Source organism: Somniosus microcephalus, chromosome 16 (genome assembly GCF_052327205.1).
Source record: "Somniosus microcephalus isolate GS21.2 chromosome 16, FLI_Smic_1.0, whole genome shotgun sequence".
Lineage (NCBI taxonomy): Eukaryota > Metazoa > Chordata > Chondrichthyes > Squaliformes > Somniosidae > Somniosus > Somniosus microcephalus.
Genome location: NC_141002.1, coordinates 27,373,090 through 27,399,977, shown reverse-complemented (window position 1 = coordinate 27,399,977; position 26,888 = coordinate 27,373,090). Strand labels below are relative to the sequence as shown.

At 47.5% G+C, this 26,888-nt stretch overlaps 1 protein-coding gene across 1 annotated transcript in view; it reads left to right on the top strand.

Moving 5' to 3' along the window:
* Window positions 1–26,888, top strand: part of LOC147106033 (sortilin-like) — a 101,365-nt gene that overhangs the window by 55,073 nt on the left and 19,404 nt on the right. The window contains exons 3-6 of the mRNA XM_086009742.1: window positions 6,753–6,829; window positions 19,921–20,023; window positions 20,132–20,299; window positions 20,462–20,535. Of these exons, the coding sequence (XP_085865868.1) occupies window positions 6,753–6,829; window positions 19,921–20,023; window positions 20,132–20,299; window positions 20,462–20,535 (422 nt within the window). The remainder of the gene's footprint in view (window positions 1–6,752; window positions 6,830–19,920; window positions 20,024–20,131; window positions 20,300–20,461; window positions 20,536–26,888) is intronic.

The window sequence follows — 26,888 nt, the reverse complement described above, 5'->3', positions numbered from 1 at the left end:
CATTAGCGATCCCCAGAGGGGCTAACGGAAGGCGCAAAGGAGCCAAATTCTGCAGTCTATGGCTCTAGGCTTCAGTCTGTACATTGTGCCATCAAGTCTTGGGGGCACTACTCGCCTGTGGCAGAATCTCCACATAAATCATCCATGGAATGTGATTTACAAGCTAGCTAGATATGGAACTCATCAACCATACTGGATAGCTGATCACCTTTCAGCACCCCCACCACACACTTAAATGAAGAAGGCACTGGTCAGATACATCGGGTTATTCAAGTGGCAATGAAACTGTGCAGTCCGATATCACTTAATTGCACTGTGTTATGACCGTGTTGCAGAGCATGCTTTTTGGTTGCTCCATAGTAAACTTGCTAACTACACTGCTAAGAAACTAGCAATTCTTCCCCCCCCCCCCTCTGGCTGTGTGGTAGAGCCTTTCTGATTTCCCTCAGATCCCCTAAAACCAGTCCAGGCCGCTTCAGTTTCTAGTTTGCACCCATGAGCCCAGTTTGAGCTCAGGAGCCCAGTGTAAATTGGTCACATTTGCAGGGTAATGCTAAAGTAGGAGGGGCAGTGGAATTGGAGGAGGCAGCTCAGAAATAACAATGAGTTGGACAAAATATGTAAGTTGGCAGATGAAATTTAGTACAGACAGATGTAAAGTACTGCACATAGGAAGGACAAATGGGCAACATGTTAATGGTATTAAAATAGCTAACGGTGGAGTCGAAAAAACTCGAGTCTTGGTAGACAAGGCACTCAACATGTCCAACCAATGCAAAGTAGCAATCAACAAAGCCAACAGAATGTTGAACTATCGAGACAAAAACAGTAGAATACAAGTTGGAGGAAGTTGTGATCAAATTATATAACTCTCTGGTCAGACCACAAATTGAGTACTGTATCCAATCTCTCTCAAGTGCCGAGGTTCATATTGCAGGTTCTGTCATAAAAATAATTTTAGTCTGTCGGTGTTCTCAAGCCTAGTTTGAATTTGACTCTGAGAATTGTTGAGTCTATGGGGTAGAAATTTGTCTTGGCTGGTAGCATAAAATGGGGGGTATTGCGTTGTCCGTCCATTATACGCCCCGTCCGATATTCTGTTGACTTCAATAGTACTAGATATCAGGCAGCTGATGCAATACCGGCTGCATAGTAGTACTGTCCAAGATGAAATTCTACCCCTATATTATATCAGAATATGGCTGATTTATTTAAGGAAATTGGTTCAGCTCCGGTGGTAATTGTTGTGTCGGTACCTTTCTACCTAGACACAATTTAGGACTCAGAACTCAGAGATTCAAACATGAAGTGCTTTATTGGAAGGAAAGGAAGTTCTGGCAAGTTCCGAACAAAGAGAGCTAAACTTAACAGAGAACACCCAACCATTTATCTCCTGTGACAGCGCCACCACAGGTGGGAGGAGAACACACAATAGAACACACAATACATAACATTTCCTCCCCTCTTAAATGGAAGGTCCACATTATTCCTCAACAGGTAAGTTACTTTCAATGCACTCAACGAACCTAGGGTAGAGGTAGACTGGGAATATAAAGCATGGCAATGAGGCTGCTAGAAGTAACCCAATCACCCAAATTAACATTCTTGCCTTTAGTAGTGGCCTTTTAATTGTAATGAGGATGATTACAATAACAACACAGATAGTGTCTTTAACATTGAAAGACATCCCAAGACGTTGCATAGGGACGTGAGGAGAACGGACAGCCTGCCAAAGAAGAAGAGATTAGGAGAGTGGCCAAAAGTTTAATGAAAATGTGAATTTCAAGGATAGTCTTAAAGAAGGAGAGGTGGGTAGAGAGCAATGTTCCCTGTAAGCTGCACGGTGGCACTGCAAATTTAAAGGTACTGTGCATTTAAATAAACAGGCCGTGCACCCACAGTAATACTTAGAGAGAGCATCAGTAGAGAGCTGGAGGGTTTGAGGAGAGAATTCCAGAGATTGGGACCTAGCCAGCCGAAGGCACGACCTACTGCCCATAGTAGAGGCATAGGTGGTTGGGGCGGGTGGGGGAAGGATAATGCACAAGAGGATGGACACATGAGGAATGGAGATTTCGGAGGGTTGTAAGGCTGGAGGAGGTTTCAGAGATAGGATGCGGCCATTTTTCATTTTAAAAAAAATAAGCATTTAAATAAAGGGCGCATGATTGCATGATCTAGCTATTTGACTAGATATATAATCGCACCTGTGACATAAGTTTGTGAAATGATTGTTCTCACACAATAGTCAATCAGCAATCTCAAGGATTTACTGGATAGACTTTCTGCTGGCTTTTGCCAACAAAATTCTGAAAGTAGAATGGGGAAATTTAATCAGGTTTTTTATCCTGAAGTTCTATTGAAGGTGGGTCATGTGACGAAAAGCACCAGTGCATACCTGATGGGCCAAAAGGCCCAGCTTCTGTGCTGTAAAACTCACATTCGATGGTGCGTTCAACAGTATTCAGAAATTAGCACTGATTTTTGCCTACCAAATTATCATGTTGATCTACTATTTAGCCATGAAATGATAATTAAATTCGGGCAATTCCTATACGAGACTTGATGAGAAACTTTGAAGCACTGTTTTTATCCTAAGAGTGATGGTCACAAGGGATCTACAGAACCTTTCCTCACAAGTGGAAGAAATAGTGACACAAGAAGCATAAGAAAACTTACAACTTTAGAAGGAACGGTATGCGGCTGTTCAAAATCGAGGGAGACAGCTTTTATCACTCTACTTGGCCTTCCTATTCAGAAATTCTCTAAGTTATGATTCAGGCAAAACTGCTTCAGCTTTTTGAAGTTGTGGCTGAAATGCTTTTTGAAAAAGAGGTTTCTGAACTATTTCATTCTAAGGGATGAAAAGTGACCAAGTGGTATCAATACAGAGAATATATAGTTGAGCGCACTTCAATACTGAGTTCATCCCACAAGTGAAGAGTCGTCTTAATTAACACAAACCACGAGAGCAATAAATATCCAGCTACTGAATTCAGTACCTTGCTGGTTTGTATGAACTTGGTGCTGGGACCACTGCTGTTCACAATTTGCGTTAACGATTTAGACTTTGGAATCAAAAACACAATTTCTAAATTTGCGGATGACACCAAATTGGGTGGGGGGGATAGTCAATACTGAGGAGGACTGCAACAAATTACAGGAGGACATTAATAGACTTGCAGAATGGGCATATAATTGGCAAATGAAGTTCAACACAGATAAATCTGAGGTATTACATTTTGGTAGGAAGAATAGGGAGGTCACTTATTACTTGGAGGGTGTGAGTCTAGGTGGGGTAGAGGAACAAAGGGATCTCGGAGTACAAATACACAAATCACTAAAAGTTGCAACACAGGTTAGCAAGGCCATAAAAAAGCAAACCAAGCACTAGGGTTTATTTCTAGAGGTATAGAATTGAAAAGTAGGGAAGTTAATGCTAAACCTGTATCGAACCTTGGTTAGACCACACTTGGAGTACTGCGTACAGCTCTGGTCGCCACATTATAAAAAGGATATAGAGGCACTGGAGAGGATGCAGAGAAAATTTATAAGGATGATACCAGAAATGTGAGGATTTTCATATCGGGAAAGGATAAACAGGCTGGGTCTCTTTTCTCTTGAAAAAAGAAGGCTGAGGGGTGACCTAATAGAGGCCTTTAAAATTATGAAACGTTTTAATAGAGTGGATACAGAGAGAATGTTTCCACTTGTGGGGAAGAACATAACTAGAAGCCGTCAATATAAGATAGTCACCAAGAAATCTAATAGGGAATTCAGAAGAAATTTCTTTACCCAAAGAGTGGTGAGAATGTGGAACTCACTACCACAGGGAGTGGTTGAAGCGAATAGTATAGATGCATTTAAGGGGAGGCTAGACAAGCATATGAGGGAGAAGGGAATAGAGGGTTATGCTGATAGAGTTAGATGAGGAAAGACTGGAGGAGGCTCGAGTGGAGCATAAACGGCGGCATGGACTAGTTGGGCCGAATGGCCTGATTCTGTGCTGTATATCCTATGTAATCCTATGTAATACCAACCAACACATACTGGTAATTGCTAAATCCACATGTAATATAAACAGAGCAATGTGGCAACAGTGAGGCGAGGTTCAATTACTGATGCATATAATTTAAGGGGCCATGAGAGCTTGAACGGTACAATGAGTACACTCCTCTCGTGTGTGTGCAGTTTGGTGCCACAATAACATAACACCAAACAGTTTTACAGATTAATAGGCTCTGAATTATTCATATTTTAATATATTTTTTATCCACACCTTTGGTTTGTGCCTTTCCTTTTTTTCTCTCCCACAGGGCAGTTGTCTGTCATTCTGCCAGCGCATTTCACACTTCATCTAGAGCCATCTTTTGTCTCTTTACCTGTCCTATTACATAGAAACATAGAAGATAGGAGCAGGAGTAGGCCATTCGGCCCCTCAAGCCTGCTCCGCCATTCAATGCGATCATGGCTGATCATCCAAATTCAGTACCCGGTCCCTGCTTTCTCCCCATATCCCTTGATCCCTTTAGCCTTAAGAAATATATCCAACTCCTTCTTGAATATATTTAATGTATTGGCCTCTACTGCCTTCTGTGGTAGAGAATTCCACAGGTTCACCACTCTCTGGGTGAAGAAATTCCTCCTCATTTCTGTCCTAAATGGCTTACCCCTTATCCTTAGACTGTGACCCCTGGTTCTGGACTCCCCGACCATCGGGAACATCCTTCCTGCATCTAGTCTCTCCAGTCCTGTCAGAATTTTATAAGTTTCAATGAGATCCCCTCTCATTCTTCTAAACTCCAGTGAGTACAAGCCCAATCGACCCAATCTCTCCTCATAGTCATTCCTGCCATCCCAGGTATCAGCCTGGTGAATCTTCGCTGAACTCCTTCCATGGCAAGAACATCCTTCCTCAGATAAGGCGACCAAAACTGCACACAATACTCAAGATGTGGTCTCACCAAGGCCCTGTACAACTGCAGCAAGACATCCTTGTTCCTGTACTCAAACCCTCTCGCTACGAAGGCCAACATGCCATTTGCCTTCTTAACCACCTGCTGCACCTGCATGCTTACCTTCAGCGACTGGTGCACAAGGACACCCAGGTCTCGTTGCACTTCCCCGTCTCCCAATCTATTGCCATTCAGATAATCTGCCTTCCTGTTTTTGCCACCAAAGTGGATAACCTCGCATTTATCCAAGTTATATTGCATCTGCCATGCTTTTGCCCAATCACCCAACCTGTCCAAATCATCCTGGAGTTTCTCGGCATCCTCCTCACAGCACACACACCCACCAGGCTTTGTGTCGTCTGCAAATTTGGAGATTACCATCTCGTCTCGTCTTGAATATCTCTTCACCTCTCAGACCTTCCCTTTTGTTCTTTCATCCCCTCCCCCATTTCCCAGCCCCCATACTGGCCTTTTAATCTGTTTCATTTCCTGCTTTTTTCTCAGTTCTGAAGAAGGGTTTCAACCTGAAACGTTAACTCTGTTTCTCTCTCTACGGATGTTGCCTGGCCTGCTGAGTTTTTCCAGCGTTTTCTGTTGTTATTTCTTAATTATTCATGTTGAGCTCATGATCATGATTGAGCTGTCACAGAGGGTTAAAGAAGTAGAGAGCTTTGCAGCAAGGGCCAAAGGGAAATCAGCGGCGGAGTCAACCCAAGGATCTCCGCAACAGGCCTCCAGAGGTTGTGTCACAACACGATTGGCAGAGGCTTGGAAGCAGGTGACTTACTGCCTCTTCATCCAAGAAATGGTGCACAAGTGTCTATGATTATGAGGAAACACCTTTGTTTTGTGCCACTTGTGAATAAAAGCCAAGTGTCAAGTAAAAAAATAAAATGGCCTGCAGCATATTCATCAATGAGATTTGTCCTATTTGTTTTTCCTGTTTGTGTGCGTACCTCGACACAGCCTCTTTAGCTAAGCGGGTGGGGCAGCTAAAGTTACAGACCTTCAAGCGGAAGCAGTTTGTAATCGTCACCCTGTGATGTGGAATGACCAGCTCTGCCAGTTTTTACCACCTTCAAGAGGAAACACTCGTTCTGCTAGTTTTTACTCCTGGGGAAAAATTCATTCCGTCTCTCTCTCTGCCTGTTTGTCATATTCACTCTTCCGATGTTAAAATACACTATCCTACACGTTCCTTCTCCTCCCTGCAAGAGTCTTCACATGTTGAAATTAAGATTCAGTCTCCTATATTAAGTCCCTCTTTCCTAGGACCTCAAAACTGCAGAACTACAGATGCAGAGGGGGACTTTCTGACACACTGGGAGTAAAATTCAGCTTCAGGGGCACAAAACGGGTGGGACACGCCCCGCCCGACTCTCTTCGTTTCCATTTTACCCCCTGTGTTTTAACCTCTGAATCATATAATTGAGAAATCTACATTGATCGAACTTCTCTTTGTTTTATATACAGTACATACTCTCTCCATTTATTCATTATTATCTTGCTTCAAGGAAATGAGCACCTGCTTCCTTAATAACCTACTCGTATTTTTTGTGACAGTTTATAAAACTCTTTAAATAAACATTTCCCTCAGTATTTATAGTTATCTTTCTGACAGTGAATGCAGCATACACGTACACACAGAGAGCTTGGTGGCAAAAGATAGAAAATGCTTGCTGCATCTCTCTTCCCCCACTTTTAATAAACTTAAATACACCGTTTACTTTGTTTTCTAGCATTTTCCAATGATATCGTATTTAAGCACTAAAATTAATACACACTTCAATTTTTCAGATCGTCCTTGCTTTGACTACTTTCAACTTGCCACTTGCTTGGCTGTTTTTTGGTGGAGCCTCACGACTCTACAGAAGGTAAGACAGTGCCACTGGTTTCCTTGTATCCTGCAGTTTTGGTATAGAGCTCCACGTGGTGAATTCAGCCACGTCTGCAACAGAAAAGGGGACTGATATAAAATCATACTCTTCTGAAGGGAAATAGAGTAGAGTAATTGTGAAGATTTACATAGGATATCCAGCACAGAAACAGGCCATTCGGCCCAACCAGTCCATGCCAGCATTTATGCTCTACTCAAGCCTCCTCCCGTCTTTCCTCATCCAACTCTATCAGCATAACCCTCTATTCCCTGCTCCCTCGTGTGTTTATCTAGCCTCCCTTTAAATGCATCTATACAATTTGCTTCAACTGCTCTCTGTGATAGCAAGTTCCACATTCTCACCACCCTCTGGGTGAAGGAGTTTCTTCTGAATTAGCTGCAAGAGGTGGGATTTAAAAAAAATAATTCTTGGCTAGCAGGGACAGCATTATTTATTGCCCATCCCTAGTTTCCCTTGAGAAGGTGGTGGTGGTTGATGCGCTATCAATTACTCATAAAAGACTGAGAGTTAAGAGAGTAACTAAAGGCTTTTATTAGCAAAGAACAGAGCATGCCTCTCGTGGTTGACTGGGTTCCAAGAAGGCAGGGGGCTGCAGGTCAATCACCTTTATACCTGGGCCTGTGTGGGTGGAGCCAGCCGAGACATGTTGAGGCATGCATAGGTACAACAGTGTGTAACAACAACAACAACAACAACAACAGTGGTTTACCACATTCACCCCTTGTTTAAAATTCAGTCCGGCGGGGTGAAGTGTACTAAAGGTTCGTGTAAGTAAGTCTATCAGGTGGCCTTGTATGCCGTCCTGATCGTCGTGGTGGTGGCGGTGATGGTGCAGCATCCAACGTTGAGTCTGGCGTCTCATTGAGTGGTTGGGTGGTCAATGACGGGTCCTGGGGCTGCGGCATGCCGTCTAGCGGGGTTGGGTTGTGGGTAGTGGTGGATGGCAATGGTAGTGTTTCAGGGGCACCCAAAGGTGCGAGATCTCGTGTGGGGGCTGTGTCCTCCCGCCCGTCCGGGTACGCTACGTAAGCGTACTGGGGGTAGGCGTGGGTAGTGGTGGATGGCGAGGGGGGTGTTTCGGGAGCACCCGAAGGTGCGAGGTCTCGTATGGAGACTGTGTCCTCCCGCCCGTCCGGGTACACCACGTAAGCATACTGAGGGTTGGCATGGAGGAGGCTCACCCTCTCGACCAGGGGGTCCGTCTTATGGGACCTCACGTGCTTCCGCAGTAGGACGGGTCCTGGAGAAGTCAGCCATGTCGGTAACGAGGTCCCCGATGTGGACTTCCTGGGGAAGGAGAACATTCTCTCGTGAGGGGTAGCATTGGTGGCTGTACAGAGCAGTGACCGAATGGAATGGAGCGCCGCAGGGAGGACTTCCTGCCAGCGAGAGGTCGGGAGGCCGTTAGATTTCAAGTTTAAAAGGACTGCCTTCCAGACCGTCGCATTCTCCCTTTCCACCTGGCCATTCCCCCGGGGGTTGTAGCTGGTGGTCCTGCTTGTAGCGATACCTCTCGAGAGCAGGTACTGCCGGAGTTCGTCGCTCATAAAGGATGAGCCCCTGTCGCTATGAATATAGCTAGGGAAACCGAACAAGGCGAAGAGGTCATTCAGACATTTAATGACCGTGGTACTGGTCATGTCTGAGCAAGGGATGGCAAACGGGAAACGGGAGTACTCATCAATTATGTTGAGGAAGTACACATTGCGGTCGGAGGAGGGGAGGGGCCCTTTAAAATCGACGCTCAGCCGTTCAAAGGGGCGCGTGGCTTTGATCAGGCTTGCTCTGTCTGGCCTATAAAAATGCGGTTTGCACTCGGCACAGATTTGGCAGTTCCTGGTCATGGTCCTGACCTCCTCGATGGAGTAGGGCAGGTTACGGGATTTGATGAAGTGAAAAAACCTGGTGACCCCCGGGTGGCAGAGGTCATTGTGGAGGGTCTTCAGTCTATCGACCTGCACGTTGGCGCATGTACCACGTGATAGGGCATCTGGGGGCTCATTGAGTTTCCCGGGCCGGTACAAGATATTGTAATTGTAGGTGGAGAGTTCGATTCTCCACCTCAAGATCTTGTCGTTCTTGATTTTGCCCCTCTGCTTATTATTAAACATAAAAGCTACTGAACGCTGGTCAGTGAGCAGGGTAAATCGTTTTCCGGCCAGGTAATGCCTCCAATGTCGCACAGCTTCCACAATGGCCTGGGCCTCCTTTTCGACAGAGGAGTGTCGAATCTCAGGGCCCTGGAGGGTCCTTGAGAAAAAGGCCATGGGTCTCCCCGCCTGGTTAAGGGTTGCAGCTGGGGCAAAGTCGGAAGCATCGCTCTCCACTTGGAAAGGGATGGACTCATCCACTGCGTGCATTGTGGCCTTCGCAATATCTCCTTTTATGAGAGTGAAGGCTGCACAGGCCTCTGCTGTCAGGGGGAAGGAGGTGGACTTGATGAGGGGTCTGGCTTTGTCCGCATAGTTCGGCACCCACTGAGCATAGTACGAGAAAAACCCTAGGCATCTCTTCAGTGCTTTTTGGCAGTGGGGGAGGGGGAGCTCCATAAGGGGGCGCATCCTGTCGGGGTCGGGGCCGATGACTCCGTTCTCCACTACACAGCCAAGAATGGCAAGGCGCTTGGTACGAAACATACATTTGTCCTTGTTGTATGTTAGGTTCAGCCGCTGGGCCGTACGGAGGAATTTCTCTAGATTAACATCATGGTCCTGCTGGTCGCGGCCGCAGATGGTGACGTTGTCTAGATAGGGGAAAGTGGCCTGGAGCGCGTTCTGGTCGACCATCCGGTCCATCTCCCGTTGGAAGACTGAAACCCCGTTGGTGACGCCGAAGGGAACTCTGAGGAAGTGGTAGAGACGACCGTCAGCTTCAAAAGCTGTGTACTGGCGGTCCTCAGCCCTGATGGGGAGCTGGTGGTATGCCGACTTCAGATCAATCGTCGAGAACACCCGGTATTGTGCTATCTGATTGACCATGTCAGATATGCGGGGGAGTGGGTATGCATCTAGCTGGGTGTAGCGATTGATCGTCTGGCTGTAGTCAATAACTAGGCGCTGTTTTTCGCCAGTCTTCACTACCACCACTTGTGCTCGCCATGGGCTGGTGCTACTTTCAATAATCCCTTCCTTCAGGAGTCTTGCTACCTCGGATTTAATGAAGCTCCTATCCCCGGCACTGTAACGCCTGCTTTTGGTAGCGATGGGCTTACAGTCGCGGGTGAGGTTAGCGAACAAGGAGGGGGGGGGACTTTAAGGGTGGAGAGGCTGCAAATGGTGCGCGGCGGGCGATTTAAAAGCTGCTGGCTGCAGACTGTGAGTGGGGGGAGGGGTCCGTCGTACGCTAATGTGACACTCTTAAGGTTGCACTGAAAATCCAACCCCAGTAGAATGGCAGCGCAAAGATGGGGCAGGACCAGGAGTTTAAAATTTTTGTATTCTGTGCCCCTTACTGAAAGGGTCACTACACAGTAGCCACCGACGTCCGCTGACTGGGCTTTGGAAGCCAAAGAGATCCGATGTCGCGTCGGCAGGACCGGGAGAGAGTAACTCCGCACCGTGTCGGGGTGGATAAAGTTTTCCGTGCTCCCGCTGTCAAAAAGGCAGGTAGTGGCGCGGCCGTTTACCTTAATGTCCATCATGGACCTGGACAGTTGATGAGGGAGAGATTGGTCCAGCGTCACGGAGGCCAGCGTATGGTCGAGCGAGTCGATGTGGTCGTCAGATGAGGCGGTGGTTGAGTCCGGGTCCCCCGTGGTTGAAGTTGGAGACGTCCGAGATGGCGGACAAAATGGCGGCGCCCATGGTCCCGATCCCCACGCGGCTGGGGGTGCCCAAGATGGCGGACAAGATGGCTGCCCCCACGGTTCGCACGCGGCGCTGCTGGCGTTAGCGGTTTTACCTTTGCAGGCGCTGACATCGTGTCCTTTCTTCCCGCAGCCGGAGCAGGTAGCATTTCTCGCCGGGCAGCGTGCTCTGGGGTGTTTTGCCTGGCCACAAAAATAACATTTCTGTGCCTTGGACATCGCAGCAGCAGTTGAAGGTGGCGGTCCCATGACCCAAGGTTGTGGCGTCCACGTTGCGGAGCGGTTAGGGGAGAAGGCGTCCATATTCCTGTGGGCCGCGTCGAGCGAGAGCGCGAGGGACACTGCCTTTCTCAGGTCCATTTCTCCCTTTTCCAACAGTCTCTGCCGGGAGTAGTCGGACCTTAGACCCGCAACGAAAGCATCTCGGATCAGTCCCTCCGTGTGTGCTGCGGCTGATGCTTCTTTGCAGTCGCAGTCTCGGCCGAGTATCCGTAGTGCCCGTAGGAAGGCCTCCACCGATTCCCCGGGCTGCTGTCTGCAGGATCTTAAGAGGTGCCGGGCATAGACCGTATTTACCGGGCGTGCGTATTGCCCTTTTAGCAGACCGATAGCCGCCGCGTAGGTCGTCGCGTCCTGGATTATTGTATAAACTTGGTGGCTCACCTTTGAGGCCAGGATTTCCAACTTGTTTTCGTCCAGGGTCACAGTTGAGGCTTGCAGGTAGGCCTCGAAGCAACGCAGCCAATGCGCGAATTTGGTAGCCGAACCCGCCTCTTGGGGGCAACAACAACAACAGTGGTTTACCACAGTGGTGGTGGTGAGCAACGTTCCCGCTAAGCTGCGTGGCTGTGTAGCTGTCTAGAGGTCCCACGCGGGCTGCTTACTGGCTTTGCAATAGGAGATTTCATGCGAAAATTTGAATGGGCCACACAGCCCGTTAAAGGGGCTGCGCACCCAATAAAAAATTTAGGGGGAACATTGATGGTGAGCCTTCTTCTTGAATCGCTGCAGTCCCTGTGGTGTCGTTACTCCCACTGTGTTGTTAGGTAGGGAGTTCCAGTATTTTGACCCAGTGACGATGAAGGATTGGCGATATATGTTCAAGTCAGGGTGGTGTGTGACTATGGAGGAAAACGTAGGTGATGGTGTTCCCATGCACCTGCTGCCCTTGTACATCTAGGTGGTGGAGATCACGGGTTTGTGAGATGCTGTCAATAGGGGCTCAACAGCAACACATTTATTTAAATAAGGGAAACATTTTCTAAGACCTCGATGAATAATAAATAAGCAGTGATTATGTGCCTATATAAGTGGCAGACTCAGTCTCGAGAAGCCTGGATCCACGTTATTGTGTAATTGAAGTACGCCAATATGGGTACAACTAATCTTCAGCTGCAATGGACCCACTTGTTTGCTTATATTGGTAACTGAAGCAGTTTTGGGTCTCAACCCAAGTGTAATACTGTATATTGGAGAAAATCTTGGAAGTAATAGAAATTTAGAAATGTGTTTTCCTACAGAACATAATCTGCTCGTGGCTACAAATGACCAGAAAGACTGTATTTTCCATTGTATATGCCACCTGTTGTGAAACCCAAAACAGGCAGCCGGTATTGCAAAGTGACCAGAGGACCAGCCCTCAGAATGCCACCCGCTTTGGGGCCAGTGCATTATCTGGTGGGTCGTGGCAGTGGCCTCAAGCAGGCGGGCACTTCATTTAAGTATTAATTTGGGGGTCATGTCCATCCTGCGTGACATTTCCTGCCATTATAGTCCAATGTAAATTCAAACCCACTTGAAATGGGTGTCAAGAGTTGCTCGGCAGTGGCATGCTTACTGAACGTCATGGAAAGGGTGCAGTAATATAAAGGGAATCCTATTTTAGCCATTTCCTAACTGTTTTTCTTTGTTATTTTCCCCTACTGGCACTTAAACACTCATAAGCCCTTGTGGCAGTTGTTCTAAATTGTTATTTTCTGCACCAATGGGCTTCCCAATGGAAAGCCTCCTATCTGACTTGCTTGGAAGAAGTGGAGGACCTATGGAGGGAACCTAGGCAGGTTAAGCTGCACAAGCGATGCTCTATGCCCAGCTACTGGTGCCCGCACACCTCTCTCTGGTGGCTGATTCGTGTTGGTGGAGGCTGCCATTAACAGAGGAAACTGGGAAGATGGCACCACTATGATATATGAATCCCTGAATAACTGTAATGTTGGATCTTCCTCAAAAGCACTCCAATCACAGTATGTCATTCTCTCAGCATCTGTGCATGAAAGAAGGCATGACAGGGTGTTCAACAGCCAGCGGAGCTCAATTGGGCACACCTGCCCAGATGCACCCAGACATTGCTGTGGGCACACCTATCTGGCAATGACTGCGGGACCTGTCTTCTTCAGGTCTAAGCAGATGCAGGTCTGTGACATCACCTGCAGCTACCACACAGCATAGGGCTGGCACTTCCAGTTAAAGTAACCGTTAACAACAACAGCAACAAACAACTTGCATTTATATAGCGACTTTACCACAGGAAAAAATATCCCAAGATGCTTCACAGAGGTGTAATCAGACAAATCAGATCAAAAGATTGGACGAAGATGTGGGTTTTAAGTGGGGCCTTAAAGGAGGAGAGGGAGGTGGAGATATTTAGGGAGGGAATTGCAGATTTTGGGGCTGTTAGGAGGGGGGGTTGTAGGGCAGCAGGAGGTTACAGTTGAGGTTGCAGCCACAAGCCTGTCTCCGCCTTGTTGACATGCTGCAAAGCTGACCCATGGGTATGATGCCGTGGAATGGCATGAAGGACCATAAGGCATCATTTCCATTTCTGGTAGGCAGCCATCAAATGGAGTGCGGGTAAGGGGAGGCAGATGCTGGGCTGCACCATCACTTACTTGCACACTTGCTCCAACCAATTGGGATTCTTTTACTTCATCTTTGCCCATTCTTTGCCCCCTGCGCCTTCAGTTTTAACAAACATTGCTAATGGATTGAGAAGCCTATAGACGCTCTTAGATCTTTCAGAACTTTTGTAGCCCCATTTTAAATGCCCTCTCTAATTGTCCCCATCCCTTTAAGTGGCACTTGCATCCAATATTTTGCTCCCACCACTAATGTGCTCCCGACAACTGCTCAGACCTTGGAGCTATGTTAATGAGCTGACTTTGGAAAATTGGTTTCAAAAGGACACTTTCCATTTGGAAATGAAAGTCAGGTAGTTTCTATAACAGGCAAGCAATCCACTTCACCAGCTTACCGCCAAAGCAGTGAAGGTGAAAATTACCCCCTTTGAGTTGAGATTGTCTATAACCCACCGATAGTCATTCTGGCATTTCAGAAAGTCTAAGTACAGTGTTTTAATACAGTTCAAAGATCAGTAGCCTTATAGCCTGAGGTCCAATTAGCAAATAACCACTAGCAGCACAAAATTTAAATATTCATATTCTGCATAATTGGACTATAGTTGTATCTTAACCTAGTCTTCTTCTTAGGCAGTCCCTCGGAACCGAGGATGACTTGCTTCCACATTAAAAGTGAGTTCTCAGGTGACTGATGAGTCCAATGCGGGACCTACAGTCTCTGTCACAGGTGGGGCAGACGGTGGTTGAAGGGGCGGGTGGGTGGGGTGCTTGGGTTGACATGCGCTGCTTGCACTTGGCTTCCGCTTGCTCCCGGTGAAGAGACTCGAGGTGTTCGGCGCCTTCCCGGATGCTTCTCCTCCACTTTGTGCGGTCTTGGGCCAAGGTTTCCCAGGTGTCAGTGGGGATGTTGCACTTTTTCAAGGAGGCTTTGAGGGTGTCCTTGTAATCCTAGTAATCTTAGCTATACAATGTGTGGGGTAACTGGTGTGATAGAAGCTTATAAATTGAATGAGGAATTTAACGTACATACGTGACATAACAACCTAGGCAAAGTGACTTTCTCATGGCATAATGTTGGGGGGAGTGGGAAATCAAAGAGTTCAATCTCTGCACCAGTGAGCATTACCTGTAACCATAACAACTCCTGCCTCATTACTGCTGCTGAGCTTTCTCAGGTGTGAATACAACAAACACACACAAATGCTGCACAGAAGGAGAGAGACAAATCACGTCGCCACCAGATGGTAGCATTAAGCGATGCTGCTCTCTGACTCTATTGCCAACAGCTAGGAGTGTCTGAACACCATACTGTGACAGTGTAACAAGCGCTGCGTGTAGTTCTTGCATTACACTGCTCCCGCCCTCCCACCTAACAACAGGTGCTTATCCAGCACATGAAAGGCTCTCTACCCTCCGGTCTGACACCCAACTAGCTGAGCTACTTGGCACTATCAGCATCCCTGAGAACGTCACCTGTCACTGGGGGTAAAATCCAACTTTGGTGGCGGCACAAAATGGGCAGCAGCGGCTGGGCCGCCAATATTCAATGAAAGGAAACGTGGGTGGGCGGGACAAAGAGCGGCGGATCTGTTACCTCTTGTTCCACACCCCCGCCGAAGCTGAATTTTACCCACATTGTGTTTTTAATTATCCATTACAACAAATTGACAACAGAGAAACGTGGGGTAGAAATTGGTATGCATGTGTCCATTTTTGGATGTAAAACAGCACAAAACATTACCCATTTAGCAGTGGGACGGCCTGTGCCCAATCTGCCCACTACTGAATTAGTCAAGCCCATTTTTTAGGTATCCTGGGCCGCTTGAATATGTTAATGAGGGACCGAACGCCTGTTGAAGGACTTTTCTACAAAATTTTTTACCCAACACCTACCCTGCTCAAGAGGTCAAAAACCTCTCTGTGGAGCCAAGAGGAGCAGGAACACTCCCCTTGACTCCATATTCCTTGCAATCACCATCCCCCTTCCCGTTTCCTGCTCCCACCCCGCCCTCCAAAAACATATCCAAAATTGATTTTTCTTGTGGGGCCAGCTGCCTGTGGAGACTCGTCTGTCACCGGCAGCTCGCCATGAATATGTAAATGCAGCCTGAGGACCGATTCCTAGCACTCCTCGGGCCTCCTGGACTCAAACGTGTGTGCCGAATATGGTTCCAACAATGGGCAAGTCAAAAATCTACCCCCTTGTCTTTAAGTAACCCAACATCACAAAAATAAAGGAAGTCCCAAAATAAAATGAACAGCAGCTAAGTTACAACTACATCCTGTTCAACCACTGTGCCATTAGTGGGGATAAGACCACCCCGAAGCATTCTGACTTTCTGCTTCATTGCACTCAATGCATGGAAGACACAACTATAGTTTCTATCTACTGCCAAATTGTAAGTTTATTTTTAAATTTCTAAACAAAATCTCACAGAACTCAAACATACGCAAACAGAAGACCTAGAAATACATAGAAGTTGCAACACGGAAACAGGCCATTTGGACCTTGCATTGTGTGGTAATGGTGCATGAATGCCTGACGCATTCGTATCCTTTTGCCTACTTAGCTATTTTAACAGAGACGTTATTTTGCTTTAGGAGGTCCAAAATCTTTCTGTGGAGCCAAGAGGAGCGGGAATACTCCCGACTCCACATTCCTTGTGATCACCACCCCCTCCCAAAACATAGCCAAAATTGATTTTTCTTGTGGGGTGAGCTGCCTGTAGAGACGCGTATGTCACCGACAACTCACCAGGTGTAGGGGGGAGGGTTTTACTTTCCTGGATCACTGGGCCTGCTTCTGGGAAAGGTGGGACTTGTACAAGTCGGACGGGTTGCACCTGAACCAGAGCGGGACAAATATCCTTGCGGGGAGGTTTGCTAGCACTGTCGGGGGGGGTTTAAACTAACTTGGCAGGGGGATGGGATACAGGGGGGAGCTGAAGTAGGGGGGGATGTGCTGCCAATTATGGAGGAAAAAACAAGTCAGCTTGGTAGGCAGGGCAAATATATAAGGGCAAGGCTGGATGGCATCTATTTTAATGCAAGGAGCCTTGCAAATAAGGTGGATGAACTGAAGGTGTTGATAAACACATGGGAGTATGATATTGTTGCTATCACTGAGACATGGTTGAGGGAGGGGCAAGACTGGCAGCTCAATATTCCGGGGTACAGAATCTTCAGGCGAGACAGAGGGGGAGGTATAAGAGGAGGGGGTGTCGCAATATTAATTAAGGAGTCAATTACTGCAGTAAGGAGGGATGATATATTAGCTGGGTCCTCTAATGAGGCCATATGGGTGGAGCTTAAAAACAAAAAGGGGGCAAGCACTTTGCTGGGAGTGTACTATAGGCCTCCAAACAGTCAGGGGGAGATAGAGGAACAGATATGTAGGCAAATCTCAGAGAAATGTGCAAATAATAGGGTAATAATAATGGGGGATTTCAACTTCCCCAATATTAACTGGGATAGTCAAAGTGTGAAAGGCTCAGAGGGTGTAGAATTCTTAAAGTGCATCCAGGAGAGCTTTTTGAGCCAGCATGTAGAAAGTCCTACAAGAGAGGGGGCGGTACTGGACCTAATTCTAGGGAATGTGGCCGGCCAAGTGGAAAAAGTGCTAGTAGGTGAGCACTTTGGTGATAGTGACCATAATATGGTAAGATTTAAGGTGGTCATGGAAAAGGACAGGGATGGGCCGGAAATAAAGGTTCTAAATTGGGGGAAGGCCGATTTTAATAGGATAAGGCAGGATCTGGCCAAAATGGACTGGGATCAGCTACTTGTAGGAAAATCCGCATCGGAGCAATGGGAGGCTTTCAGAAGGGAGATTGAGATCATACAAGGGCAACATGTTCCCATAAAGGTCAAGAGTGGTTCCAAAAACCACAGGGAACCGTGGATGTCAGGGGATATACGGGAATGGATTAGGAAAAAAAGGAGGGCTTTTGGTAGATACAAAAGGCTAAAGACGGAGGAAGCCCTAGAGGAGTACAAAAAGTGCAGGGGGATACTTAAAAAAGAAATTAGGAGATCAAGGAGGGGCCATGAAATAACACTGGCGAGCAAAATAAAGGAAAATCCGAAGATGTTTTATAAGTATATTAAGGGTAAAAGGATAACTAGGGAAAAAATAGGGCCCATTAGGGACAAAAGTGGCAATCTGTGTGTGGAGCCGGAAGATGTAGGAGGGGTTCTAAATGAATTTTTTGCATCTGTTTTCACTATGGAGAAGGACGATGTAGACATAGAAATAGGGCGGGGGGACTGTGATATGCTCGAACATATTAACATCGAGAGGGAGGAGGTATTGGCGGTTTTAGCTGGCCTAAAAATGGATAAATCCCCAGGCCCCGATGAAATGTACCCCAGGCTGCTGTGTGAGGCAAAGGAGGAGATTGCGGGGGCTCTAACACATATATTCAGGACCTCTCTGGCCACAGGGGATGTGCCAGAGGACTGGAGAACCGCTAATGTAGTACCATTATTCAAGAAGGGTAGTAGGGAAAAACCGGGGAACTACAGGCCAGTGAGCCTAACATCAGTGGTAGGAAAATTACTGGAAAAAATCCTGAGGGACAAAATTTGTCTCCACTTGGAGAGGCAAGGATTAATCAGGGATAGTCAACATGGCTTTGTCAAGGGAAGATCATGTCTGACTAATTTGATTGAATTTTTTGAGGGGGTGACTAGGTGTGTGGATGAGGGTAACGCAGTGGATGTGGTATACATGGATTTCAGTAAGGCCTTCGATAAAGTCCCGCACAGGAGACTGGTCAAGAAGGTAAGAGCCCATGGAATCCAGGGTGCCTTGGCACATTGGATACAAAACTGGCTTAGTGGCAGAAGGCAGAGGGTGATGGTCGAAGGTTGTTTTTGTGACTGGAAACCTGTGGCCAGTGGGGTACCACAGGGATCGGTGCTGGGTCCCTTGCTGTTTGTGGTCTACATTAATGACTTGGATATGAATGTAAAGGGTATGATCAGTAAATTCGCGGATGATACTAAAATTGGTAGGGTGGTAAATAGCGAGGAGGGTAGCCTCAGTCTGCAGAACGATATAGATGGGTTGGTCAGATGGGCGGAACAGTGGCAAATGGAATTTAACCCGGAAAAGTGCGAGGTGATGCACTTTGGGGGGTCTAACAAGGCAAGGGAATACACAATGAATGGTAAGACCCTAGGCAAGACGGAGGGTCAGAGGGATCTGGGTGTGCAGGTACACAGATCCCTGAAGGCGGCGGAACAGGTGGATAAGGTGGTAAAAAAGGCATATGGGATACTTGCCTTCATTAGCCGAGGCATAGAATATAAGAGCAAGGAGGTTATGATGGAGCTGTATAAAACACTGGTTAGGCCACAGCTGGAATACTGTGTGCAGTTCTGGTCGCCACACTACAGGAAAGATGTGATCGCGTTAGAGAGGGTGCAGAGGAGGTTCACCAGGATGTTACCAGGGCTGGAGCGCTTCAGCTATGAAGAGAGACTGGGCAGATTGGGTTTGTTTTCCTTGGAGCAGAGGAGGCTGAGGGGGGACATGATTGAGGTGTACAAAATTGTGAGGGGCATAGATAGGATGGATGCTGAGGAGCTTTTCCCCTTAGTAGAGGGGTCAATAACTAGGGGGCATAGATTCAAGGTAAAGGGAGGGAGGTTTAGAGGGGATTTGAGAAAGAACTTTTTCACCCAGAGGGTGGTTGGAGTCTGGAACTCACTGCCTGAAAGGGTTGTGGAGGCAGAAACCCTCACAACATTTAAGAAGCATTTGGATGAGCATTTGAAATGCCATAGCATACAAGGCTACGGGCCAAATGCTGGAATATGGGATTAGATTAGACAGGGCTTGATGGCCGGCATGGACACGATGGGCCGAAGGGCCTCTATCTGTGCTGTATTACTCTATGACTCTATGTAAGTACAGCCTGAGGACAATAGCAGACAAAGGAATATCATACAGATATTTGTGCATTCATTTTGCACGCTATTATTTCCAAGCCATCAAAAAATATTAAACGCAACAGGTTTACCTCCCACTTCTTCATTTGTATTTGCCAGGCCCATATTTTCTCTTTTGCTACTCTCTGCTCCGGTTTCTTACGCGTGTGTTATTCTTTCCCCTCTAATAATACTTCTCGTCTTTCAGTTTTCTGACCTTCATGTATGTGTACTTCTTTACCCTTCCCTTCACCTCCTGCTTTACATCTTTCCACCCGTTAAGTATTTAGAGGAATGGAGTTCGATAAACTAATCCCAATTCAATGCTGCCTCACCTCCCTTCTCTTGGCGGGGTGAGGTACGAGAATAGTTATTGCTGTCCCTTCTCTTTTCTGGCTGTAGAGCTGGGGAAAGGAGCAGTCTTGTAACTTATCTAGTGGAGATATTGATAAGTGCTGTCCTTTGAATTACAGTGAGGATTATGGGAAAACATTTGCTGATGTCTCGAACCTCCTCCGGAACTATTATATACGGAAAGAATTTGGAATTAATGTAGGACCAGAGCATTCCAAGAAGGTGAGATTTTCAAAAAGTTGAAGCAAGCAGTTTCCTTTCTCGACACAAACCAGGAAACCCCTACACAAATATAAATAATGTGCTCCTTTATCTTTTTTTTACAAAAAGGTCATTCTGACAGCTGATGAGTCGAAACAAAGAAGACGTGGTGGTATAATAATTCGATCCTCCGATTCCGGCGAGACATTTCATTCTATCCGTCTACCCTTCCACCCTGGCCTGCCGATGCTCTATCACCCCAACAATTCAGATTACCTGCTGACCTACAGTACTGATGTGAGTAACACAAAGACAAGATCAGTCGAGTTTATCTTTTAAAGCTATATCCTCTTCCACCGTAACTGATTGGCTGTGAAAAAATTAGAAGGCTGCTGTTCGGTTTTTAGCGAGTACGTTTGGCCGAAGCTCTCACTTTGACATTGTTCTCTCCCACTGCAGCATGCCCTGTGGCTTTCTCAGAACTTTGGTGAAACGTGGCTAAAGCTCCATCAATTTGTCTATACGTTTTCATGGTAAGGTATAGATTTTTTTTTAAACGTTTGCGATCTATCTTACATATGGTTTTAAAGTGTGCTTTATAGCAGCAGGTTTCTAACACTTGGGAAATTGCACAACAGTTTAAATCATTTTGCCATTGTTGTGCATTAAATAAAGTACTCCAGTGCTGGTAAATTTAAATGCGGTATCTACTGAATTCTCTCCCCACCCTTCCTTTTTCTGGCAATGTTGTCTTTTCCCATCTCACTTGAAGGCTTTATGATATACATAATTGACGGGCAGGAAAAGACCAGCTGGTCCATCAAGTCTGCCCCACACATGCTGGCCAGAGCATTGTGACTAGACACTCCCTCACCCCACCTCCTCCCTCCCCATCGCCCCCCACTCCCTCCCCCTCCCACAGCCATGTAATCCCCTGGGAGAGGAGAGAAAACGAGAAACCCAGGGCTAATAAGGGGAAAAATGCACAGGAAAATATCTTCTCCGACCCCCCCTCACGCAATCAAAACCAGTCCAAGATATAGAAACATAGAAACATAGAAGATAGGAGCAGGAGTAGGCCATTCGGCCCCTCGAGCCTGCTCCGCCATTCAATGAGATCATGGCTGATCATCCAAATTCAGTACCCGGTCCCTGCTTTCTCCCAATACCCCTTGATCCCTTTAGCCTTAAGAAATATATCCAACTCCTTCTTGAATATATTTAATGAATTGGCCTCTACTGCTTTCTGTGGTAGAGAATTCCACAGGTTCACCACTCTCTGGGTGAAGAAATTCCTTCTCATCTCTGTCCTAAATGGCTTACCCCTTATCCTTAGACTGTGACCCCTGGTTCTGGACTCCCCCGCTATCGGGAACATCCTTCCTGCATCTAGTCTGTCTAGTCCTGTTAGAATTTTATAAGTTTCAATGAGATCCCCTCTCATTCTTCTAAACTCCAGCGAGTATAAGCCCAATCGACCCAATCTCTCCTCGTACGTCATTCCTGCCATCCCAGGTATCAGTCTGGTGAATCTTCGCTGCACTCCCTCCATGGCAAAAATATCCTTCTTCAGATAAGTCGACCAAAACTGCACACAATACTCAAGATGTGGTCTCACCAAGGCCCTGTACAACTGCAGCAAGACATCCTTGTTCCTGTACTCGAATCCTCTCGCTACGAAGGCCAACATACCATTTGCCTTTTAACCGCCTGCTGCACCTGCATGTTTACCTTCAGCGACTGGTGCACAAGGACACCCAGGTCTCGTTGCACTTCCCCTTCTCCCAATCTGTTGCTGTTCAGATAATAATCTGCCTTCCTGTTCTTGCCACCAAAGTGGATAACCTCGCATTTATCACCCAACCTGTCCAAATCATACTGGAATTTCTCGGCATCCTCCTCACAGCACACACGCCCACCCAGCTTTGTGTCGTCTGCAAACTTGGAGATATTGCATCTAGTTCCCTCGTCTAGATCATTAATATATATTGTGAATAGCTGGGGTCCTAGGACCGATCCCTGCTGTACCCCACTAGTCACTGCCTGCCACTCGGAAAAAGACCCGTTTATTCCAACTCTTTGCTTCCTGTCTGCCAACCAGTTCTCTATCCAAGTCAGTACCTTGCCCCAATCCAATATGCCTTAACTTTACATGCTAATCTCTTATGCGGGACCTTATCGAAAGCCTTCTGAAAGTCCAGATACACCACATCCACTGGTTCTCCCTTATCTATTCTACCAGTTACATCCTCAAAAAATTCCAGTAGATTAATCAAGCACGATTTACTTTAAGTAAATCCATGTTGACTTTGTCTGATCCTGTCACTGTTTTCCAAGTGCTCTGCTATTACATCTTTTATAATGGACTCTAGCATTTTCCCCACTACCGATGTCGGGCTTACCGGTCTATAATTCCCCGTTTTCTCTCTATCACCTTTTTTGAATAGTGGGGTAACATTAGCTACCCTCCAATCCATGGGAACTGTTCCAGAATCTATAGAATTTTGGAAGATGACCAGCAATGCATCTACTATTTCTAGGGCCACTTCCTTAAGTACCCTAGGATGTAGATTGTCAGGCCCTGGGGATTTAGTGACCTTCAATCCCGTCAATTTCCCTAACACCATTTCCCTACAAATACTGATTTAATCCAGTTCCTCCCTTTCATTAGACCCTATGTTCCCCGACCTCTCTGGGAGGTTATTTGTGTTCTCTTTTGTGAAGACAGAACCAAAGTATGTATTTAATTGGTTTGCCATTTCTTTGTTCCCCATGATAAATTCCCCTGATTCTGACTGCAAGGGACCTACGCTTGACTTCACCAATCTTTTTCTCTTCACATATCTGTAGAAGCTTTTACAGTCAGTTTTTATGTTCCCTGCAAGCTTACTCTCATACTCTATTTCCCCCCTCTTAATTAATCCCTTTGTCCTCCTTTGCTGAATCTGAAACTGCTCACAATCCTCAAGTTTATTGCTTTTTCTGGTGAATTTTTTTGTCCTCTCCTTGGATCTTATGCTAGCCCTAATTTCCCTTGTTAGCCACGGTTGAGTCACCTTTTTTGTTTTATTTTTATGCCAAACAGGGATGAACAAATTCTGTAGTTCACTCATGCGATCTTTAAATGTTTGCCATTGCTTATCCACCATCAACCCTTTGAGTAACATTCCCCAATCAATCCTACCCAACTCGCGCCTCATACCATCGTAGTTTCCTTTATTTAAATTCAGGACCCTAGTCTCTGAGTCAACTACTTCACTCTCCATCTTAATGAAGAATTCGATCATATTATGATCGCTCCGCCCCAAGGGGCCTCGCACAACAAGATTGCTAATTATTCCTTTCTCATTACATAATACCCAGTCTAAGATGGCCTGATCTCTAGTTGGTTCCTCGACATATTGGTCCAGGAAACCATCCCGTATACACTCCAGGAATCCCTCCTCCACAGTATTGTTACTAATTTGGTTAGCCCAATCTGTATGTAGATTAAAGTCACCCATGTTAACTGCTGTGCCCTTATTGCACGCGTCTCTAATTTCCCGTTTAATGCCATCCCCAACCTCCGCATTACTGTTTGAGGGTCTGTATACAACTCCCACTAACGTTTTCTGCCCCTTGGTATTTCTCAGCTCTACCCATACAGATTCCACATCATCAGAGCTAATATCCTTCCTTACAATTGTGTTAATCTCCTCTTTAACCAGCAATGCTACCCCACCTCCTTTTCCTTTTTGCCTGTCTTTCCTGAATATTGAATACCCCTGGATGTTGAGTTCCCAGCCTTGGTCACCCTGGAGCCATGTTTCCGTAATCCCAATCATATCATATCCGTTTACATCTATTTGCGCAGCTAATTCATCCACCTTATTACGAATGCTCCTCGCATTTAGACACAAAGGCCTAGAAATTCGGTTGGTAGCGCCGGCGCTGAGCGCCTAAAGAGACCTAGAATTGGGGCGATACCCTATGTTGGGGCGTTCGCTATGAAGATAGCGACAACTCAGATATTGACTATACATTTTGCGTCTGCGCTAAGTGTTTGCGCGCGCCCGCGAGCGCAACAGATCATGATGTCATTTCAGTGTGCAACGCCTTTTAGGAGCGCCTGAGCGCATATTGGGTGGTGCCCGGAGCCTTAGCGCCCAGCGCTATTAGTGACAGTTCGAGGGAGGGCTAACAGGCCCTTCTCGGAGTAGGGGGGTGCTATTTAAAGGGGACAGCTTTAGTGCAGAATCTTCTGCCACTTGGCCTGCTCATTGCGATCGTTGCTAGAGAGAGTTGGCGAGCTAATGTGGAGCGGAGTTCTGGGAATTTAGCTTTACCGTACTTGGGACCTTCAAACCTGTCCGAAGCACTTGCAGCACTACACCTAAAAGCCTTTTGACCAACTGGCATCGGAATGAGAGCTTGTTTGGAGGGCGACGGCCTCATCGCCCAACACTGTGAAGGGGCAGAGAGACGGCGGGAGAGAGGGCCGGGATTGGCCAGAAGGAGGAGAGGCAATGGAGGTCGGCCAATCCGACGGGAAGCTGCGAGGGTCTTTAGGCAGCAGGTGACAAGCCTTGACACGTCGGAGGAGCAGTGTTTGGGAAGGCTCCGATTCTGGATGGACATTGTTACTGATATGTGCCACCTGCTTGGTCAGGACCTGCAGCCGCGTGAACGCTGCAGAACCTCTCTGTCCGTGATGGCTAAACTGACTGATGGCCTCCATTTTTATGCCAACGGATCCTTTCAGTCAGCCATTAGGGACATTGCGACTGTCGCTCAGGTTGCAGTCCACTGTTGCATCCGGAAAGTTACAGATGCCCTTTATAGGCGAAGGCGTCAATTCATTACCTTCCGTCGGACCCTGCACAAGCAGGCGGAGGGCGCGCAGGGTGTCGCTTCTAATGCGGATTTCCCCATGGTGCAGGGGGCGAGTGACAGCACACACGTGGCTTTGAGGGTGCCATGCCATCATCCTTCGGACTTCCGCAACCGCAAGGGGTTCCACTCCCTCAACATGCAGCTGGTCTGTGACCACCGCCAAATCATCATGGCAGTCACCGCGCATTTCCCAGGGTGCAGCCACGATGCCTTTATCCTGCGGTTGACCTCAGTTTGTTACCTTTTTGAGGGGCTGCCTCGAAGACGAGGCTGGCTTACTGGGGACACGGGCTATCCTCTCTGCCCATGGCTGATGACAACACTCCGTGTGGCCGACACCCCAGCAGAAGAGCTGATCAGCAGCGGCCATCAGGCGACCAGGCACAGTAAACAGCACGCTATTGGTGTTGTCAAAAAGCGTTTCCAATGTCTGGAAGATTCGGGGGGATCCCTGCAGTACTCACCGCAGCAAGTGGGACACATCGTCGTCGTCTGCTGCATGCTCCACAACTTGGCGAATCGACGCACCCAGCCAATTCCAGCTGTCCCTCAACGACCAGCAGAGCAGGCGGAGGAGTATGAGGAGGAGGAGGAGGAAGAGCAGGCGGAGGAGGAGGAGGAGGAGGAAGATGGAAGGGCTGCTGAAAGTGGAAGGGCCATACGTCAGAGGCTCATCTGGACTCGTGTCGAGACCCCTGTGGCGGAATGATGAGAGTCTTAACTCATGCGCACTTTGGATGTTTGAGGGCCTCTGAATGCCAGCATCACTGAAACTAGTCACATGCACCATGCCACATTGAAACTTCTGTTTATTGGCATAAAAGTCTTTCATTACAGCTAAACAACGTAATGTCAACAGAAACCATAACTTTCAAAAAAGCTGTGAACTGTTGGGCAAAGCCGCAAAACTCAACAAACCTTCTGCAAATATAACAACAGGTGAGGGTGTCCTTGAATTTGGACAAACAAACGTCTCAGCACCTCCCTCTACAACTGGCCCCTTGAGGGAGAATGACTTCTCTTTCACGCCCGGCCCCTTCCCTCCCTGCTGCTCCTACGTAATTGGACCCCAGTGGCGGCCTCAAGGCTGGGGGACGCCTGCTGACTGTCTGGAAGCGCAGAAGCCCCTGAGGGATGGCCTGGCCGACCTCTGGGCTTGGAGGGTGCGGACGCAGGATGCTTGATGTGACCATGGCTGGAAGCAGTGTGGCCTGCAGGTGGTGGCAGCTGCAATGCAGGCGTCCCAGCGCTGGCATGTGCAATGGTCTCCTGCCGAGAGAGGACACCTGCACCATGGTCGGACGACACAGTGGCTATCTGAGGGGAGCGGCTCGGCTCATCCGCCACAATCACATGCTCCACTGATTCCTGGCCTTGTATGGGACTGGAAGGGTCCGGGGTGATCCTAACTGATGCAGAGAGGGTGGCTACAGTGAGAGATCGCGTTGCGTCAATCTGGCTGTGGAGGAGCCCAGCAAGTGACTGCGTGGCAACAGTGAGGACCTGTGTGCCAGGTGCCAGTGCTTCGGAGAAGGCCTGGACAGTTCATCCCATTGCTTCGGACAAGGTAGGTGCCGACCGCTCCACTGCCTCGGACAAGCCCTGCACAGACCTTTCCAGGGATTGTCCGAAGCCCTGAACAGTCCTTTCCATAGCCGACTCAAAGCCGTGGACAGTCCTCTCCAATGTTGGGCCGAAGCCCTGGATAGTCCTGTCCATTGTTGCCCCGAAGCCCTGGATAGACCTGTCCATTGTTGCCCCGAACTCCTGGAGAGTCCTGTCCATTGTTGCCCCAAAGCCCTGGAGAGTCCGCTCCATTGTTGCCCTGAAGTCCAACATACTCTTAGCCAATGAATCTATTGACTCGGGCATCTTCTCGACTGCAGCCATCAGCTCCGTGTGTCTGACCTGGGCCTGTTTGCTCATCTCAGCCAGGCGACGCACCTCATCTGCACTCTGTGCAGCAATCATCACGACCTGCCTTGCCCTCCGGGGAGACGGTGGCCGACCGTGC